Raw genomic sequence first — 20,776 nt, forward strand, 5'->3', positions numbered from 1 at the left:
AGAGTGAGGTAAGACGGGAACCATGAAATGGTTGCATGGCTGATACATAATTGGCAGATAGGACAGATAGGACATTTATATAGACAGGAGGGATATGACATAGGACACTTATACAGACAGGAGGGATAGGACACTCACACAGACAGAACGGAAGAGGACACTTACCCAGACAGGTTGGATAGGACACTTACATATACAAGAGGGATAGCGACCTATAAATACATGTGTCACTGTGATAAGCCAGATTCCAATACCGAAAATCCGGCCACTAGCTCACTCCCAGACCTTCGAACCGGAAGTAGTCAAGTAGTCGCGGTCCAATTGTTCCTATCTGTCTTATTGGACAGATAGGACAGATAGGACACTTATATAGACAGGAGGGATAGGACAGGAGGGATAGGACACTTACACAGAATGAACGGAAGAGGACACTTACCCAGACAGGATGGATAGGACACTTACATATACAAGAGGGATAGCGACCTTCGCGACCTTCGAACCAACACAAGTCTTCTGGCGGAGAGTTGTGCTCCGAGGAGCACTTTTTCTAGTTATTATTATTATTACTCTCCGCAGGAGAGTATTGTTTTCACTTTCTAAATATGACACACCGATTGGTCAAGCCTCACGTGACACGTGACAATACGGTGAAATACTGTATAAATACATGGCGTGTCTTTGCCACTGTCAAAGTGAGGTAAGACAGGAACCATCACGAAATGGCTGCATGGCTGATACATAATTGGCAGATAGGACAGATAGGACACTTATATAGACAGGAGGGATATGACACTTACACAGGACGGATAGGACACTTATACAGACAGGACGGATAGGACACTTATACAGACAGGACGGATAGGACACTTACACAGATTACACAGACAGGACGGATAGAACACTTACACAGACAGGACGGATAGGACACTTACACAGACAGGAGGGATATGACACTTACACAGACAGGACGGATAGGACACTTACAGTATACAGACAGGACGGATAGGACACTTATACAGACAGGAGGGATAGGACACTTACACAGACAGGAGGGATAGGACACTTACATAGACAGGACGGATAGGACACTTATACAGACAAGACGGATAGGACACTTATACAGACGGATAGGACACTTATACAGACAGGACGGATCGGACACTTATACAGACAGGATGGATAGGACAGTTAGAACATAAGAATTAGAACATTCCCAACATTCCCAACACAAGTCTGGTAAGAGTGAGGTAAGACAGGAACAATCACGAAATGGCTGAGAAATGGCGGATACTGTAACAATTGGATAGGACACTTACACAGACAGGACGGATAGGACACTTACACAGACAGGACGGATAGGACACTTACATAGACAGGATGGATAGGACACTTATACAGACAGGAGGGATAGGACACTTATACAGACAGGACGGATAGGACACTTATACAGATAGAACATTCCCAACATTCCCAACAGCGGAGAGTTGTGCTCCGAGGAGCACTTTTTCTAGTTATTATTACTCTCCGCAGGAGAGTATTGTTTTCACTTTCTAAATATGACACACCGATTGGTCAAGCCTCACGTGACACGTGACAATACGGTGAAATACTGTATAAATACATGGCGTCACTTTGACAGTGTCTGCCACTGTCAAAGTGAGGTAAGACAGGAACCATCACGAAATGGCTGCATGGCTGATACATAATTGGCAGATAGGACAGATAGGACACTTATATAGACAGGAGGGATATGACACTTACACAGACGGATAGGACACTTACAGTACACAGACAGGACGGATAGGACACTTATACAGACAGGACGGATAGGACACTTATACAGACAGGACGGATAGAACACTTACACAGACAGGACGGATAGGACACTTACACAGACAGGAGGGATATGACACTTACACAGACAGGACGGATAGGACACTTACAGTATACAGACAGGACGGATAGGACACTTACAGTATACAGACAGGACGGATAGGACACTTACAGTATACAGACAGGACGGATAGGACACTTATACAGACAGGAGGGATAGGACACTTACACAGACAGGAGGGATAGGACACTTACATAGACAGGACGGATAGGACACTTATACAGACAAGACGGATAGGACACTTATACAGACGGATAGGACACTTATACAAACAGGACGGATCGGACACTTATACAGACAGGATGGATAGGACAGTTAGAACATAAGAATTAGAACATTCCCAACATTCCCAACACAAGTCTGGTAAGAGTGAGGTAAGACAGGAACAATCACGAAATGGTTGAGAAATGGCGGATACTGTAACAATTGGATAGGACACTTACACAGACAGGACGGATAGGACACTTACACAGACAGGACGGATAGGACACTTACATAGACAGGACGGATAGGACATTTATACAGACAGGAGGGATAGGACACTTATACAGACAGGACGGATAGGACACTTATACAGATAGAACATTCCCAACAGCGGAGAGTTGTGCTCCGGGGAGCACTTTTTCTAGTTATTATTACCCTTATTATTATTATTACTCTCGTTACTCTCCGCAGGAGAGTATTGTTTTCACTTTCTAAATATGACACACCGATTGGTCAAGCCTCACGTGACACGTGACAATACGGTGAAATACTGTATAAATACATGGCATCACTTTGACAGTGTCTCTGCCAGTGTCAAAGTGAGGTAAGACAGGAACCATCACGAAATGGCTGCATGGCTGATACATAATTGACAGATAGGACAGATAGGACACTTATATAGACAGGAGGGATATGACACTTACACAGACGGATAGGACACTTACAGTACACAGACAGGACGGATAGGACACTTATACAGACAGGACGGATAGGACACTTATACAGACAGGACGGATAGGACACTTATACAGACAGGACGGATAGAACACTTACACAGACAGGACGGATAGGACACTTACATAGACAGGACGGATATGACACTTACACAGACAGGACGGATAGGACACTTACAGTATACAGACAGGACGGATAGGACACTTACAGTATACAGACAGGACGGATAGGACACTTACAGTATACAGACAGGAGGGATAGGACACTTACAGTATACAGACAGGACGGATAGGACACTTATACAGACAGGAGGGATAGGACACTTACACAGACAGGAGGGATAGGACACTTACATAGACAGGACGGATAGGACACTTATACAGACAAGACGGATAGGACACTTATACAGACGGATAGGACACTTATACAGACAGGACGGATCGGACACTTATACAGACAGGATGGATAGGACAGTTAGAACATAAGAATTAGAACATTCCCAACATTCCCAACACAAGTCTGGTAAGAGTGAGGTAAGACAGGAACAATCACGAAATGGTTGAGAAATGGCGGATACTGTACCAATTGGATAGGACACTTACACAGACAGGACGGATAGGACACTTACACAGACAGGACGGATAGGACACTTACATAGACAGGACGGATAGGACACTTATACAGACAGGAGGGATAGGACACTTATACAGACAGGACGGATAGGACACTTATACAGATAGAACATTCCCAACATTCTCAACAGCGGAGAGTTGTGCTCCGAGGAGCACTTTTTCTAGTTACTCTTATTATTGTTATTATTGTCCGATTTATTTATTTGTCATTTTTCCTGCAGAGGACATTGTGTTGACGGCAGAGGACCTGAAAGAGACCCCTCTGGTGTGGGTCCTGGACGTGTGTCACTTGGGTGCTGATAGGCTGGAGGTCCTGATCAGCAAGGTGCACAGGGTGGCCCACCCCGCCCACGGCGCCCTAGGGTGTTAGGTGGGACCCCCCCAAAAAATAATCCTATTTGAACTGGGGACCCCCCCCCACAAAATGATCCTATTTGAACTGGGAACCCTTCACCTTGACAAGCACTTGGAATTGTTGGAGTTGAGGTATTCGGTTCCACAGATAAATAGATGACTTCACAACGCCTCGAGGCGGTGTGAGCTTGAAGATCGACTATTTTCAGTTTTTGCCTATTTCTTAGGAAATACTTGACTATTTGGCCAATGTTTGACCATCTGTTGTAGTAGCGTGTTTATTGCTTTAGACATAGTAATGGTCTTATGGTTTATTTTGTCATTTTAGGGGTATTAAAAAGATGGTAGCTCTAATACTGGTAGCTATTTTGCCTTATTTTATAATGTCCCTGATGACTGCCTTATGTGGTTTTATTTTGATCTCTTCAGTTTTATAGTGTTCCAGGTCCAATTTTGTATGATCATGTTTTTGTCTCATCACTTCTGTGTGAGTTTTCTCTTCTGGTTAAGTAAAGTTGGTATCATGACTTGAAAATGTATTCTCTGTTTATTAAAGAGCTGGAGAGACGACGGGAAGACCCCTGTTACTGAACAAACACTCTATAGCAATGATTACTATCCCAATATAGAGCTATTTAACACTGTCACTGAACAAACACTCTATAGCAATGATTACTATCAACTTGTAGGCTGTTGTTGCCCGATAAAGCCACCAGGAGTCATCAGAACACCATTTCATAGACTAGACATTTAGACAGCTGGACATCCTACTATAATTCTAGTAACCTGACGGTGGGTGGGTGGGTGGATGGGGTCTTGGAATCTGGCTTATCACAGTGACACATGTATTTATAGGTCGCTATCCCTCTTGTATATGTAAGTGTCCTATCCAACCTGAATCGTGATGGTTCCTGTCTTACTTCATTTTGAAAGTGGCAGAGACACTTTCAAAATGAAGTAAGACAGGAACCATCACGAAATGGCTTAGAAATGGTGGATACTGTAACAATTATATATAGGATACATAATTGGACAGATAGGACAGATAGGACAGACAGGACGGATAGGACACTTATACAGACAGGAGGGATAGGACACTTACACAGACAGGACGGAAGAGGACACTTACACAGACAGGACGGATAGGACACTTACACAGACAGGACGGAAGAGGACACTTACACAGACAGGACGGATAGGACACTTACACAGACAGGACAGATAGCGGCCTATAAATACATGTGTCACTTTGAAAGAGTCATAAGCCAGATTCCATAAGCCAGATTCCAATACCGAAAATCCGGCCACTCGCTCACTCCCATCCAGTCCATACGGTGACCGAGTGGGAGACACGTGACAATACTGTGAAATACTGTGATCTGATTGGCTACACAGACAGGAGGGATAGGACACTTATACAGACAGGACGGATAGGACACTTATACAGATAGAACATTCCCAACATATATATATATATTTTATTAATTGATGGATTTTTTATATTTTGTATATTATATATAATATTATATTATATTATATTATATTATATTATATTATATTATATTATATTATATTATACAGATTGGTAAGTGCAGAACCTACGCAGAGCTCTGGACACACCTCACACCGAACTGGGTTTGAATCTAAGCCCTTCTCCTCCCATCAGTGTCAGATTTTCCCTCAAATTCACTGACCCACCAGTCATTTTGCAAACCCACACTTGCAAGTTTGCAAAATTGCCATTTTCTAAAGTTTCCTGACCATGAAATAGATCGGCCTATTCATTCAAACCCAGTTCGGTGTGAGGTGTGTCCAGAGCTCTGCGTAGGTTCTGCCAGAACAGTCCAGGGTGCTGTGCAGCCTGGGACCAGCTCAGGTAGGAGTGCCTCTTCACCAGACTCCTCATGCGAGACAACTGCTGGGCTGGAATGTCCTCCAGAAACACCAGGATCAATACGTCCTTCTTCTCATCAAACAGACGGTAGCTGCACACAGGACAGGAGAGACACCTTACACTACAGTACATGTAAGTGAAGTTGCATGCACGATATATAGTTAGTAGTCATAGTGACCAAGTGCAAGTAACACATTTCCTGTAAATGTACAGTAAAACAAAAACAAAACAAGACACAATGGTACAAACAAACAAAGTCAGATATACTGCCCCCACCTGGCCATCTGGATCTCTCTAGAGCACCATTCACTCTGCAGGTAATGACGACTGATGACACAGATGGTCTTTCTGCTGCCATAGATGGCCTCTGTAATGTTCTCTATGATGGCTTTACCTGAAAACAATCCAAGAAACAAATCGTATTAAACCCTTAAAGAGGTGGTGCCATAGTTTTGCACTTTTTCTGTTTTTCATGTGTCTATGAGGTTGATAGAACTTCATTAAGCCCCCTGGTGGTGTTTTTATGGTGTCTTCTCCGACTATTTTGAGTTTCTTCCTGGAGGCTGAAACCTTGAGGGTCAAACGTGCCAATAGAAAAACAGCACTTTAATGACACATTAAAATTATACCCTCCCCCTCATTAACATAACACAACAGGTGTGAGCATGAGGAGGAGGAGGGACTAGGACAGGTGGGTGGTGCTAAGGTGGTGGAGGAGGTGCTAAGGTGAGAACCAGGTATACTTAATGAACTGGAGGCGTGTCCACATAAAAACATAATTTTAACACTTTCTGTACACTTAAAAAAAAAAAAATCTTCCTCCTAGTATAACCATAATACCCGATGATTATGTTTTAGGGGGGGATCACTGAAAAACACGGCACCCCGCCTTTAAAGACCAGGTGAAATGGATTTCGGTGAACATATACTAAGTCTGTTTGTATTTCCCTTAACAGCAAATCTCAGGAAAATGGCTGATCGACAAGCTCATCACACATCACAACAAATTGTAGAGCTTGTAGATCTGCTATTTTCACTTAATGTTCCAAAAATAGGGAAGCTAGAGTTCCCGTGGTAAAACACTGTCATCACAATACCACTAAAGACATTACTTTTTTGAAGACAGGGACACCTGTTTACAAGTGTTGGTGACAGAAAGAGACAGACAGATTTAGATGAATACAGTATAAGCGAGATAGAGAGAGGTTTGTACCCGGTTCAAAGTCTCTGTGGTGCAGACAGAGTCTCCAGCCCTGCTCTCCCTCCAGCACTGGAAGCATTTTCCTGCAAACCCAGAGCTCATCGTGAACGTTGTAGGAGATGAAGGCATCGTAGCGCTGAGGAGACCCTCTCTTTCTTTCCTTGGCATCATAGAGGAAGGCCAGGAAGAGGTAGTAGGCATAGATTAGATGCAACATCAGGAAGTGGTAGGTGAAGGATATGAGCAGCGTTAGCACAATCACACAAGTGGAGGAAATGTAGCAGATGAAGCTAGAGTCATTCCAACAGGAATGATAGTCAAAGTCCAGAAGCCTGGTTCCGTTTTTACCCAGAGGATAGGCGCACATGTAGCTGTGAGCAGCAGCTACCAGTGTTTGTTTGTTTTCCCACATCCATTGAAGAAAGTCAGCATTAGAGCAATCACAAACAAAAAGGTTGTCAGCCATGTTAACATAACTGAGAGCAGGGAGGAAAAGGAACACAGAGACATTGATCACCGTCAATTCGTTCTGGCTCAGGTCCATCCAAGACAGTCGAGTCAGGTTGGCTTGTACCAGGAAATCGAGGGACTTCAGTTTCATGTTGGAAAGATGGAGAGCCTCAAGATTCGGGTAAAATATCTCTGGGTGCACGTAAAGCAGATTACCGCTCTTTAAGGTAAGAGTCTTCAGCTGTGGTAAATATATAATATATTCTGAAGGTTGTCCATAGACATTCACAGCTGTAAAGTGTTCCAAATGTTCCAGACACGAGAGCATGGCTGATATGGTGTAAAAATAAGTATAATCTGGATTGTATCCATCGTATTGTATTGTAAGCTTCTTCAGACTCTTTAGCAATGGGAAGTCATCATGGTGAAGTGAAGATGTCAATTTGACATCTGAGTTAATGTGAATTATTATACTAAGTGTTTCCAGTTCATCTAGTCCTTCAAAATCAGCGATTGTGAAGTCCCACATCATGTCACTTAATTCCAAGTCTGAAATTGCTCAAGCACTTAGACTTGGAATTAAGTGACATGATGTGGGACTTCACAATCGCTCTATGCTTCAAATGCTAGACCTGCAACACAATCTTATTAACGATTTAAGCTGCTCATTCTTACTTAAATCCAATAATTCTAGTTTCTGTAGACCAGTCTTGAACGTGTCGCCTAACGTCATAATTGCATTTCCGTTCACAGTCAGAACCTTCAATTCACTGAGAGGTTGAAAAACACACTGTATATATATATATATATATATATATATATATATATATATATATATATACATATATACATATATATATATATACATATATATAAGTATATATATATATATATATATATATAACGATACAGACACTCCAAACCAAATGCATATAAGTATGTATTATACATGTATTATTAGTCCACTATGTATATTATACATGTATTATTAGTCCACTATGTATTATACATGTATTATTAGTCCACTATGTATATTATACATGTATTATTAGTCCACTATCTATTATACATGTACTATTAGTCCACTATGTATATTATACATGTATTATTAGTCCACTAGGTATATTATGCATGTATTATTAGTCCACTATGTATTATTGTCATGGATTATATTATTCAGCAGCATCACTTACACTGGCTTGAAACGGTCAAAGGAGATTGAGATCGTTGAGAGATTCAGTTGCAGGTTTGTTTCTGTTGTCTTCAGCTCAGTGATGGTATCTCAGCCTGTCTGATCACACTGCTTTAATTACTTAATTATGTATTTAAGTACAGCATATGTTTTCCATACTTTACATACAAACTATAGTGTAAATATACACCGGATTTAGAAAGAATGCTGATATCCACCCGTAAACAGGCAACGTTACAAAAGCACATATAAACATTACAAAAGGGTCCAAAACAGAAGAGAAAAAAACAGCATTAAAAAAGGCCTAGTTTTGAGCTAAAATACAAGGACACCCAAGAATACTAGAGAACCCTACATCTTAAGCCTATTTAAATATGTTCACAAGTTTGATTGTCCATGATAAAAAACAATGCATTGGACCTTAAAAGCAAGTATTGGTTCACTCACCCTCACACAAGACTACGGTAACGTATGCAGTGTTACTGTGAAGAGGTGACTTATCTCTTATACTCCCTCAAATCCAGTCAGGGGGGGGCGGAACGGTGTAAGCAGCGTGATCTAGTATGAGAGTGACCACACTAGCATAGACTCCCATTGTAAGAAATGCTCTGTCTGTCTCAATGAGGAAGTTCCAATGTTTGGAACTACACAGCCCATAGCAGCCTGTTTTGTGTGATGCAACTCTCTCTCTCTATGGCTCTGGGTATAAGGGCAGGGCTTTATTAATAGAAACTACAGCCTTTCTTTTCCTGGAAAGTTAGCATGCTGGAATAGAAGCCATTGTTCTGACATTAATTATAACTAGAAAAAGTGCTCCTCGGAGCACAACTCTCCGCCAGAAGACTTGTGTTGGTTCGAAGGTCGCGAAGGTCGCTATCCCTCTTGTATATGTAAGTGTCCTATCCATCCTGTCTGGGTAAGTGTCCTCTTCCGTTCATTCTGTGTAAGTGTCCTATCCCTCCTGTCCTATCCCTCCTGTCTATATAAGTGTCCTATCTGTCCTATCTGTCCAATAAGACAGATAGGAACAATTGGACCGCGACTACTTGACTACTTCCGGTTCGAAGGTCTGGGAGTGAGCTAGTGGCCGGATTTTCGGTATTGGAATCTGGCTTATCACAGTGACACATGTATTTATAGGTCGCTATCCCTCTTGTATATGTAAGTGTCCTATCCAACCTGTCTGGGTAAGTGTCCTCTTCCGTTCTGTCTGTGTGAGTGTCCTATCCCTCCTGTCTGTATAAGTGTCCTATGTCATATCCCTCCTGTCTATATAAATGTCCTATCTGTCCTATCTGCCAATTATGTATCAGCCATGCAACCATTTCATGGTTCCCGTCTTACCTCACTCTGACAGTGGCGGAGACACTGTCAGAGTGATGCCATGTATATATAGGCCCGGTGGCGTCACTAGCCAATCAGATCACAGTATTTCACGTGTCACGTGAGGCTTGACCAATCGGTGTGTCATGTTTAGAAAGTGAAAACGCAGTGATAACAATACTCTCCTGGCGGAGAGTAAAAAGAAGATGATAGGATAAAATAAAAATAATGAGTAAATAATAAAAAAAAATAGTTTTAAATCTCAGGCTTTTGTGACAGAAAAAAAGATCAAGAAAAAAAGACTGAAAGATATATGTTCTGTGACAGTGGGTCCACCAGGGGGCACCATGACACCACATCTACGTGGTCCTGTGACGTCAGAGCTGTGATGATGACACACATGACAACATAACACACTGATTCATTTATTACAACTATATTTAAACATATATACAGCTGTATATATATGTTATTATGTACAACTGTGCATTTTATATATGATTTTAGCTGCACATAAAACTCAATTACAGCTGTTTCTTTCATTACATAATACTCTGTCTGTCTGTCTGTCTGTCTGTCTGTCTGTCTGTCTGTCTGTCTGTCTGTCTGTCTATGGGTGGTGGGCATTGAGGGGCAATGCCCACCCAGATTAGACTTCAGATTCAGATTAGAGAGTCCAGATTGGCCAGGCCCAGTAGTACCCTATCTCACCATTAATTTAAATATATATGTTCTTTTTATGTTCTGTGTGATTATTATCAATACATACATTTTCAATTGAATTAATAGTTTAATGAAAATGCAATATAAAATGTACACTGTCTCTGCACCGAGTCGCACACCTGACACGCAACGTCACGTGACATTATCTCCTGTGTGTTGTTGTGCATGCAGTGTGTTGTGTGTTGTTGTGCATGTAAGTAAGAAACTAGTCAAATGGACATAAAGAAGTGTCTCAAAACGCCGTAAAAACGGCTCCATCTTGTCCATCTACATCTGAACAATCAGACCCACCACCGTCCGAATGTCAGGCGATAATTCCTATTGACAAAGACGATGAAGATTGTGAAACTATGCCGGTGTCTGTCTGTCGTTGTGAGGAGTTCAAACGCCCCCACAGGCTCCCGCTGAAACTTCCAGAACCACGCCCCCTGTGCACATACTACTCCACCAGACAGAGGATCTCCAACACCAAATCAGGTGAAATGTGATAAATATATAATATCTGAGCAGCATTTACAGTAGGAAGAAACACTTGTTTGTGAGTTCATGCCATGGTGTCATCATGGTAGCCCTGAAACGTTATATCATGACAGTCATGACAAAACTTCAACCTGGTTTTTGCACTTTCTCCATTTACGGCCCGTACATCTACATAAACGTTCACATTTCAAATACTAGAAAATGTGCTCCTCGGAGCACAAGTCTCCGCCAGCAGACCTGTGCTATTTTAATGTTGTGGGAATGTTGGGAATGTTCTAATTTTTTACTAAAAATAGAACATGTTACTATATCATAGTAATTATATTATTATAGCAATAACTAATGAGATATAGAGGTGGCAAGCAACCACAATCAAATCAACCATTGAATAGCCATTGTTACTATGATCTGAGGCTGATTCTAAAAATGATTTCTAAAACTTAAAGGTATAGGGTAAAAGACATGTTCAATCAGCCAAGCTAACATGTCCAATGTTAGCTTGGCTGATGGCACTGATGTCACTTTGAAACATAAGGCCATAAGGCCTAGCCACTCATCAGAGGCCCCTCGTTAAGATGTAGCCACACGTTTAGCCCCCCCCCCCCCCCCCCCCCACACACACACACACACAAGCCCAATTATCTGAGTAGATAAGTCTTAATTAAAGCCAGAGCAGACTCAGAAATGACAGGCTTTGCAAATATTCCTTAACAAGGACACAGCTTCTACCTTGAAGTTACAGTTTCTTTTTTCCCCCTTCCCTATTTAAGAGTTCAAGAAGTTTGCAAAATTGTTTGCAAAATTGTGGGATAAAAATGTAATTAGATGCACAGTTTTATTTACGCATGTAGACCTTAAAGGAGTAGTTCACCCCCAAAAATACTTATTTTCTATCAATTAACTGCACACCATGAAACCGGTGGTGTCTCCGGTTGGAGACCCAAGAGTCTCCTACTGAGCAGCCACCCGGTCATTGTATTATTGGCTTAGGAATGCGACAAAAGCACACACCATGCATGAAACTTCAAAGCTTCATGGCGTGTGTAATTGATAGATAATTTTTTTGGGTGAACTACTCCTTTAACAACTTAAACCCTTTTACTTGGTTGACCGAAGTCCCTACGGGTTCTATACTAGTGACGTTCACACTAAATATCTTCCTTAAAATAGCCGATCAACAAGCTCACAGCGCATCGCGTTTGCGATGCGTTGTGAGCTTGTAGATCCGCTATTTTCCTGCAAAGGTATTTCCCCCGGATGCTAGTTAATAGCCTGCTGTCCTTCAATACCATCTACAAGTTTGATGAGGGCCGATGCAATGACACCAAACCACCAGAAGATGGCGCCGTAACACAATTCATTAGCTCCACTACCAACTGTCAAACTTATACACCTTGTGGCCGGCAGGCAGGAAGGATATTACAAATAATTGGAGAACCCAGTTCTACCGAAATATGAACGGGCTCATTGCAATGCTTCCTATCAACGCTTCAAGGTTATTTGTTTTCATTTGAAGCAAAGTCTGAGAAGAAGCCAGCCTGTCTGAGATCAAATGCATCCCATGCAAATATATGTATTTATTCCATTGAATTATTCAACGACCTCAGGCTGCGCAAAGTCCATTTCAAGATAGTCTTTTTGCCCTGAAAGGCAAAGTGTAAAAGAACTTCTTGAACTCTTATATAGGGAAGAGGGAAAAAAGTAACTTCAAGGTAGAAGCTGTGTCCTTGTTAAGGAATATTTGCAAAGCCAGTCATTTCTGAGTCTGCTCTGGCTTTAATTAAGTCTTATCTACTCAGATAATTGTGTGTGTGTGTGTGGGGGGGGGGGGGGGGGGGCTAAACGTGTGGCTCCCTCTTAACGAGGGTCCTCTGATGAGTGGCCAGGCCTTAACAAGCAGCCACTGATAAGTGGATAATGTTAACGAGAAAGGAGAATGGGGCTGGTGTGTGATCATCTGCCAGCGAGGAACAGGGACTTAATTGGAAATTAATTAATTAATTAATTAATTGATTAATCAATGCGACAAAGACCTCTGAGCACAATGTGACTCCGAGCAGATGGTGACACTCTCTCTCTCTCTCTCTCACGTGCACAAACACAGACACACAGACGCACGCACGCACGCACGCACGCACGCACGCACGCACGCACGCACGCACGCACGCACGCACGCACGCACGCACGCACGCACGCACGCACGCACACACACACACACACACACACACACACACACACACACACACACACACACACACCCACACACACACACACACACACACACACACACACACACACACACACACACACACACACACACTACTGTACATCTGCTGCAGTCCCTACTGTATATATCTCTCTCTGTCTGTCTCCCCCCGCATCTGTCTCTATTTTACTTTCTCTTTCCTCAACATCTGTCATTTTCTCATTCACTCAAAAACGTCAGTCTTGCGTGGGGGCGTTACTCGATGTCATCTTCTCACAGCGAGGGATGGACAGAATGCGAGGGAGGGAGAATGAGAGAAAACCTGCAGGCGGTGAGAAGTGTATGATGAAGAGAATGAGAGAGAGGTGGGTAAAGAGTGCAACAAGAGAGATAGAAACACATAGACAGAAAGAGCTAGAGAGTGACATTCAGTTTGTCTGTGTGTCTGTCTGTCTGTCTGTTATAGCCTGCTTGTCTATCTGTCTCTCTGCTTTTCTGTCAGTCACTGACTCAGACAGACAGACAGACAGACAGACAGGATGTTGAAGTTCAACAGTTTGTGTGACGACAATGTAACATCCAGGGTTTGAACCCCGCCGGGTCTCCCACTGTGGGGGGAACCAAGCCTCTGTCGCTCATCCAAAGGGGAATAACTTTACAGGTGCAATCTAAGCATTAAAGGGATAGTTCACCCCTAAAAGGACTTTTTTTTCTATCGATTAGTCACCCCATGGAGACTTGAATTCATGGATATTTTTTTGTTTTTGTCGTATTCCTAAGCCAATAATTTGATGACCAGCAGCCAGTTCCAATAGGAGACAAAAAGAGTAAACAAATCAAGTGGACTCATGCATATGAAACAGGTGGTCCCGAACCACCGAACTGAACTATACTGGAACCCCAGCAGTCTACACTGGAAAATGTGTTCATTTAACCACTTGAACCCCAGCATCCTTGTTGTGGGGAAGGCTTTTGCAGAAAATGGCCATACGGCAAGCTCGCAGCGCGATGCGTTGTGAGCTTGTCGATTGGCCATTTTCAGCGAAAGCTTTCCCCACAATAACAGAAGACACTAGCATTGAGCCCTGAGGGACTCGGGTCAACCATATAGAGGTTAAAGTGGTTAACTTAGGGTGGGATTTGGGCACCTGGTGGCCGTTGGGAACCGGTGTCCTGCACACATCAAAGCCGTGCCAGCAGTCACAGCCTGGCAGCGTCGCACCGCTGTGTTTGCACAACTTTATTACTAGCCTGCATGTGTTTTTACAAACAGGGACGATTACCGACATGCCTCAGAGCCTAGGGCTGTTGTTATGAGAGAGAGAGAGAGAGAGAGAGAGAGAGAGAGAGAGAGAGAGAGAGAGAGAGAGAGAGAGAGAGAGAGAGTGTTGGAAAAGATAAAGTGAGGGGGAAAAGATAGGGGAGGCGACAGAGGGAAAAGAGAGAGGGGGGGTAAGAAGAGAGAGTAAGGGTAAATGTGGAAAAGAGAAAGATAAAGGGAAGGAGTTAAAGAGAAAGAGAGAAAAGTAGAGACGATAGATCATGTCTAAGAAATAAAGAGATACAGGAGCATAAAGACATGAGAGTGAGTGAGTGAGTGAGTGAGTGAGTGAGTGAGTGAGTGAGTGAGTGAGTGAGTGCGTGCGTGCGTGCGTGCGTGCGTGCGTGCGTGCGTGCGTGCGTGCGTGCGTGCGTGCGTGCGTGCGTGCGTGCGTGCGTGCGCGTGCATGCGTGTGTGACTGAGAGACAGACAGACAGACAGACAGACAGACAGACAGACAGACAGACAGACAGACAGATAGACAGACAGACAGACAGACAGACAGACAGACAGACAGATAGACAGACAGAGAGAGAATAAAGGAGTGGCAAGATAGAAGACTTTATGGAGTGAGTCACAGAAGACCTGCTCTCACACACACACACACACACACACACACACACACACACACACACACACACACACACACACACACACACACACACACACACACACACACACACACACACACACACACACACACACACACACTCACACTCACACTCACACACTTAAGGAAGGGGGGAAAAGCCACACTGAAGGAAGCAGCGTGGAGCTGAGCGAGCGAGCAAAGACTGAGCAAACACACACACACACACACACACACACACACACACACACACACACACACACACACACACACACACACACACACACACACACACACACACACACACACACAGCGTGAGACTCCGTTCGCAACTCCAGCCCCAGCCAAGCACTTCCAGACAGTCAGCCAGCATGGAGAGAGAGAGAGAGAGAGAGAGAGAGAGAGAGAGAGAGAGAGAGAGAGAGGCAACAGCAGAGGTGGAAATCGGAGCCTTTCTTGCTGGGAATGACGGCACACACAGCACAGCTACACCTCTGTCTCTGACGCTGCTATAGCATCTCACTCACTCACACACACACACACGCACACGCACACGCACACACACACACACACACACACACACACACACACACACACACACACACACACACACACACACACACAGTCAGGCTGCATGGACTTAGACATGCACAGACTTCAACAGCCATCATCCTCTTCTGCTGTGTTCTGTGTGTGGAGAAGTTCAATGAAGCTGGCCTTTGAGGAAGCTTCTTGCACCTGACATCTCTACTGTGACGTCACCGCACACCATCACCATCCGCTGGACATCCGTCCCAGGGTGGGACACAGAGGACATTAATTAATGACATCAGGGTGGGACAAATGGGACACGTCTCAGAGGACTCGGAATACGTTAAGGAGACGATAATTTCAAGGACTGTGTTGTTGTTGTTTGTGTTTCCCAGAGGGAGATTGATGTTTGTTTGAGAGACAATCAGACAAAGTGTAGTTTTCTTTGACAGACATAAAAGACTGGAAGGGGATGCAAGAGCCGGCCGCAAGTTTTGTTGTTTGCGAGACGACTATAAACTTAATCTGGAGGTTAAAACCCTCCGTTTGGCTTGCTGTCACCACATCAAGGACCTTTTCTAAATGACTTCCAGAACACTCGAGGACCTTTGGCTCCGCCGGCTGTATGAGAGACGCGGGAGAACGTGCGCTGCGACCCACACCGGACCGCACGGCCTTCTGAGCTCTTCAAAGAGTTAACGTTTTGGGACATTCGACCCCCTGGTTTGGAGTTCTGCGGGTCTTTTCCCGGGTCTCAGGTTCTCATTAAGGGATTAAGCCTCTTGACTAAAACCAGACGGGCGAAGGACCTTCCGTGAACCTGTGGTTATGAGCTGCTAGTCGGACATCTATTAGCTGGGATGATGACGGAGGCATCCAGGCCGGCCGCGGCCGCGACTGAACCTTTGACCTTTTTGTTTAGGGGACACTGCCGTTAGCAACTAGGATCACCTCGCCACCTCTCACCACCTCTACCTAACGGTAACTGTAACTAGGAGAGTAGTCACAGATGTTCAGTCACCCACATCGAGCCTGATTATGAACGACACAAGTGGAAGAAGACAGTAAAGTCACGAATGGATGCAGACAGTAAGTCACGAATTGATGCAGGTAGCAGTGGTGGGAGAAGTACTCAGATATTTTACTTAAGTAAAAGTACCAATAACACAATATAAAAATATGCTGTTGCAAGTAAAAGACATGTGTTCAAAATGTTACTTGAGTAAAAGTGCAAAAGTATTGGCATCAAAATATACTTCAAGTACCAAAAGTAAAAGTACTAAAATGTTTGAAAATAGACGATCTACAAGCTCACAACGCGTCATCGCGACGCGTTGTGAGCTTGTAGATCATCAATTTTCAAATAGCCTATGTATAAAATAAGGCTAAAGTGGATATATTATGTTTTATAATATAATAATTTATATCTGCAACTAGTCACTAAAGTTTTTAAATAATGGTAGTTGAGTAAAAGTACAATATTTTTCTCTGAGATGTAGTGGAGTAGAAGTAAAAGTACTGAAAATTTGAAATACTCCAGTACAGTAAAAAAAAAAAACTCAAAATTGTACTTAAGTACAGTACTTGGGTACATGTACTTACTTCAGACCATTGACTGATGAAACCACGATCAAATATTTTCTTTTAATGTACGAACCTGTAAGACATACTGTAACAAGAAAGAACATAACAGTAAAAATCTTCTTGGACAGTTCTGATTATCTAAAGGATTTACTCTTTTGCATTGGGGGAAATTAAATTAAGTATATTTACTCACATACTGTACTCAAGTACAATTTTGAGGTAATTTTGTTGATACTTTATACTTCTCCTCCACTACATCTCAGAGGTAAATATTGTACTTTTACTCCACTACAATTAGTTGACACCTTTAGTTACTATAGTTACTTTGTGGATTTAGATCACTATTACAAAACATACAGTTAAGCCATATTTTATAGTCAGATATTCAAAAATAGCCTGTCTACAAGCTCACAACGTTGCATTGTGAGCTTGTATATCAGCTATTTTCGAAAGAGCTTGACAGATTTTAACAACAAAGTGAGTATTTGTACTTTTCTACTGTAAGTATGTATTAATGCCAATACTTTTGTACTTTCACTCAAGTTGAAATACAGGCCTTTTATTTGTAACAGGGTATTTCTACATTGTGGTATTTCTACTTTCACTTACTGTTGTAGGTTGCTGCTCAACTCTCCTGGCATCAAAATTACCATCAACTGCCAGAGCAGAAACACACACACACACACACACACACACGCACGTGCACGCGCGCACACACACACGCACACGCACACACACACACACACACACACACACACACACACACACACACACACACACACACACACACACACACACACACACACACACACACACACAGCTGTTGACAGGAAGTTAAGAAGTGCACAAACAGCTCTGCTCCGGCAGACCCCTGGAGAGTTGTGTGAGCCCAGAGTAAGTGAGATGACTTCATGGTTTGGACGCTCTGGCTAAATTATAATCCTAATCACCAAATAAGTGCTGTCAGACTACTGGCGGACGACATCGCTTAGAGAGAGTGAAATGTTTAAATGTTTTAACCCTTTAAGACCGGGAACGCAGCATCTGTGTGTCATTTTTAGATTTCTTTGGGCTATTCAAAAATAGCAGATATACAAGCTCATTGCGCGGCACTGAGTGCCGCGCAATGAGCTTGTAGATCTGCTGTTTTTTTGAAAAATCATGAAAATGTGTGCAAATATTAATATTATTATTATTTTTTAGTTTTAGTAACTCAAATCATTGCTTGTGGGGGTCCCTGGAACTAAATATTTTACAAATGTTCGCTTTAAATAATATATATTCCAAGATTTTCACGAATTTTCACGATTTTTCAAAAATAGCAGATCTACAAGCTCTTGCATATCTGCTATTTTTGAATAGCCAAAGAAATCAAAAAATTACACACAGATGCGTTCCCGGTCTTAATGGGTTAAAATTTAATTTGAGAAGACTTTGACAAGACTGGACTTGAGTCAGAACATTTAGACTTTGAGAAAATGTTCAAATGTGGATTTTAGTGGAAATAATTCATGGGATATCAAATGTCAGAGCTGGGAACATTTTGTCAAAAGTTGAAACGAAACGCTCTTTCTGAGCGACAGATCGGAGCTGTGATAAGGAGACTTTTAAGGACATAGATAAGATACATCTAAGGACACATCTAAGGACATATTTGACAAGTCTAGACACCTGAGCTTCAGAGGCAGCAGAGGACACAGAGAGATAGGCTTTTAATCAGCGAATGACTGGGAAATGTAAGCAGCCCCAAATCACTGCAATCTTTTCTGATATATATATTTTTTAAAACCTCTCTCCCAAATATCAAGGGCTTTATTTGAATGATTTAACATTTTCAATATATCTTTTTTTAGACAGTGTTTTTTTTATTTCTTTTGAGGGGATTCCTCAATTGGAGATGTCCTTTTTACTCCACGGCAATCAGTTGACAGCTTTATTGACTAGTTATTTTACTAGTGTATTTAGATCATTTAGATTTAGATCATTAGTAATTAAGCCCTATTTTATACTTCTGCATTTTCCACACTCACATTTCTTTCGCAAACAAACAAAACAAAAATGCCAGACTTCTGTCCATTATGTCCAGTTCCTTCTACAGAGGTTCCAACGTCTGTTGTGTGGTTTGGAGTCGTGTGTCTGTGAGACATTTCCAACAGAAGTTGATATTGGACTGAAGGAGTTGACTTCAGGACAGCACAGCCAGCCCCACGGCTGTGCGCGTGCGCAAGCGCGTGCGTGCGTGTGTGCGTGTGTGCGTGCGTGTGTGTGTGTTGACCCAGTGTCTGTTAGTTTGTTAGTCAGTGTGTGTGTCTAATCGTACAGTACATACTGTTGCCTGGATGCATCTGTTGTATGAATCTGTGTTTGTCTCTGTGAGTGCATGCTGCACGTGCGCGTGTGTGTACGCATGCACATGCGTGTGCATGTGTGTCTGCGTGGCATGCATGCACATGTGTGCGTGTGTGTGTGTGTGTGTGTGTGTGTGTGTGTGTGTGTGTGTGTGCGTGTGCGTGCGTGCGTGCGTGCGTGCGTGCGTGCGTGCGTGCGTGCGTGTGTGTGTGCATGACTACAGTGGAACAACAGAACAGACTTCCAATATGAAACAGCACAGGAATACAAACAAATGTTGTTTCAATCTCACAGATGATTTGACCACGTTTCACATTCCTCTGCTGTTTATGCTGCTCAACTAGACTCTACCGGTGGTGGAAAGTAAATAAAGTACATTAACTCAAATACTGTACTTTTAGGTACTTTTAGTTTACTTGAGTGTTTCCATTTTCCACTTCATACTTTGACTCCACTACACCTCAGAGGCAAATATTGTACTTTTTTAAAAACTCCACAGCAATTATTTGATGTAATTTAGTAGATTTACTAATATTAATCAAGTATTAAGCCCTATTTTATGCTTTGGCTATTCGAAAATAGCCGATCTACAAATCTACAATTGCGATGCAACATGTTGTGAGCAGCTATTTTTTAAAACGTGAGTACTTTTGGTACTGTAAGCATACTTTGATATACTTTACCAATAGTAACCACCTTTAATAAATGTTCAATACAGGACTTTTACTTGTAGCAGAGTATTTCTACATTGTGGTACTGCTACCTTTACCTTAGTAAAAAACATAAATAAATCTGAGTATTTGTTCCTTCACTGATATTAGACTCTTTTTCACAGGCATCTCAAGTCTTTGTGGATCGTCTAACAGAACATGAAACATACAGAAGCACGATGACACCGTAATAACAGCTGTTTGGATTACATGGATTGCTTCATTCATCATTTTTATTATTTTGATTACTCCCTCGATGACCGTTGGATTTCATGGCTATGGAATCAAGGCATGAGCTCAGTGTTTGGAGCTTAAATGGGATTGATCATATCCAAGGAGTGACCGTAAGGCTATTTATTCTCTGGGACTTTTCTCTTCTACCCCGGATTTAAACCTGCGGGTCT

General features: G+C 42.5%; 2 protein-coding genes across 6 annotated transcripts in view; both read left to right on the top strand.

The window, feature by feature from the left end:
* The window catches only part of LOC311039071 (RPA-related protein RADX-like), a gene marked incomplete at its 3' end in the record, with an annotated part of 46,182 nt that extends 42,347 nt beyond the window's left edge, over positions 1-3,835 (top strand). Inside the window, exon 17 of the mRNA XM_084048713.1 lies at positions 3,687-3,835. Coding sequence (XP_083904839.1) covers positions 3,687-3,835 — 149 coding nt within the window. The remainder of the gene's footprint in view (positions 1-3,686) is intronic.
* Positions 3,836-15,555: 11,720 nt separating this feature from the next.
* dipk1c (divergent protein kinase domain 1C) overlaps positions 15,556-20,776 on the top strand; it is a 71,007-nt gene continuing 65,786 nt past the window's right edge. For 3 of the 5 annotated variants that reach the window (XM_084048995.1, XM_084048999.1, XM_084048997.1), the window contains exons 1-2: positions 15,556-16,818; positions 20,498-20,776. The exon at positions 20,498-20,776 is cut by the window's right edge. The gene's annotated coding sequence lies outside the window, so the exon portion shown is untranslated. The remainder of the gene's footprint in view (positions 16,819-20,497) is intronic. The other 2 variants (XM_084048998.1, XM_084048996.1) reach the window with 2 other exon arrangements.

The sequence above is a fragment of the Gymnoscopelus microlampas genome, assembly GCF_963454915.1.
Source record: "Gymnoscopelus microlampas genome assembly, chromosome: 22".
Taxonomy (NCBI): Eukaryota; Metazoa; Chordata; class Actinopteri; order Myctophiformes; family Myctophidae; genus Gymnoscopelus; species Gymnoscopelus microlampas.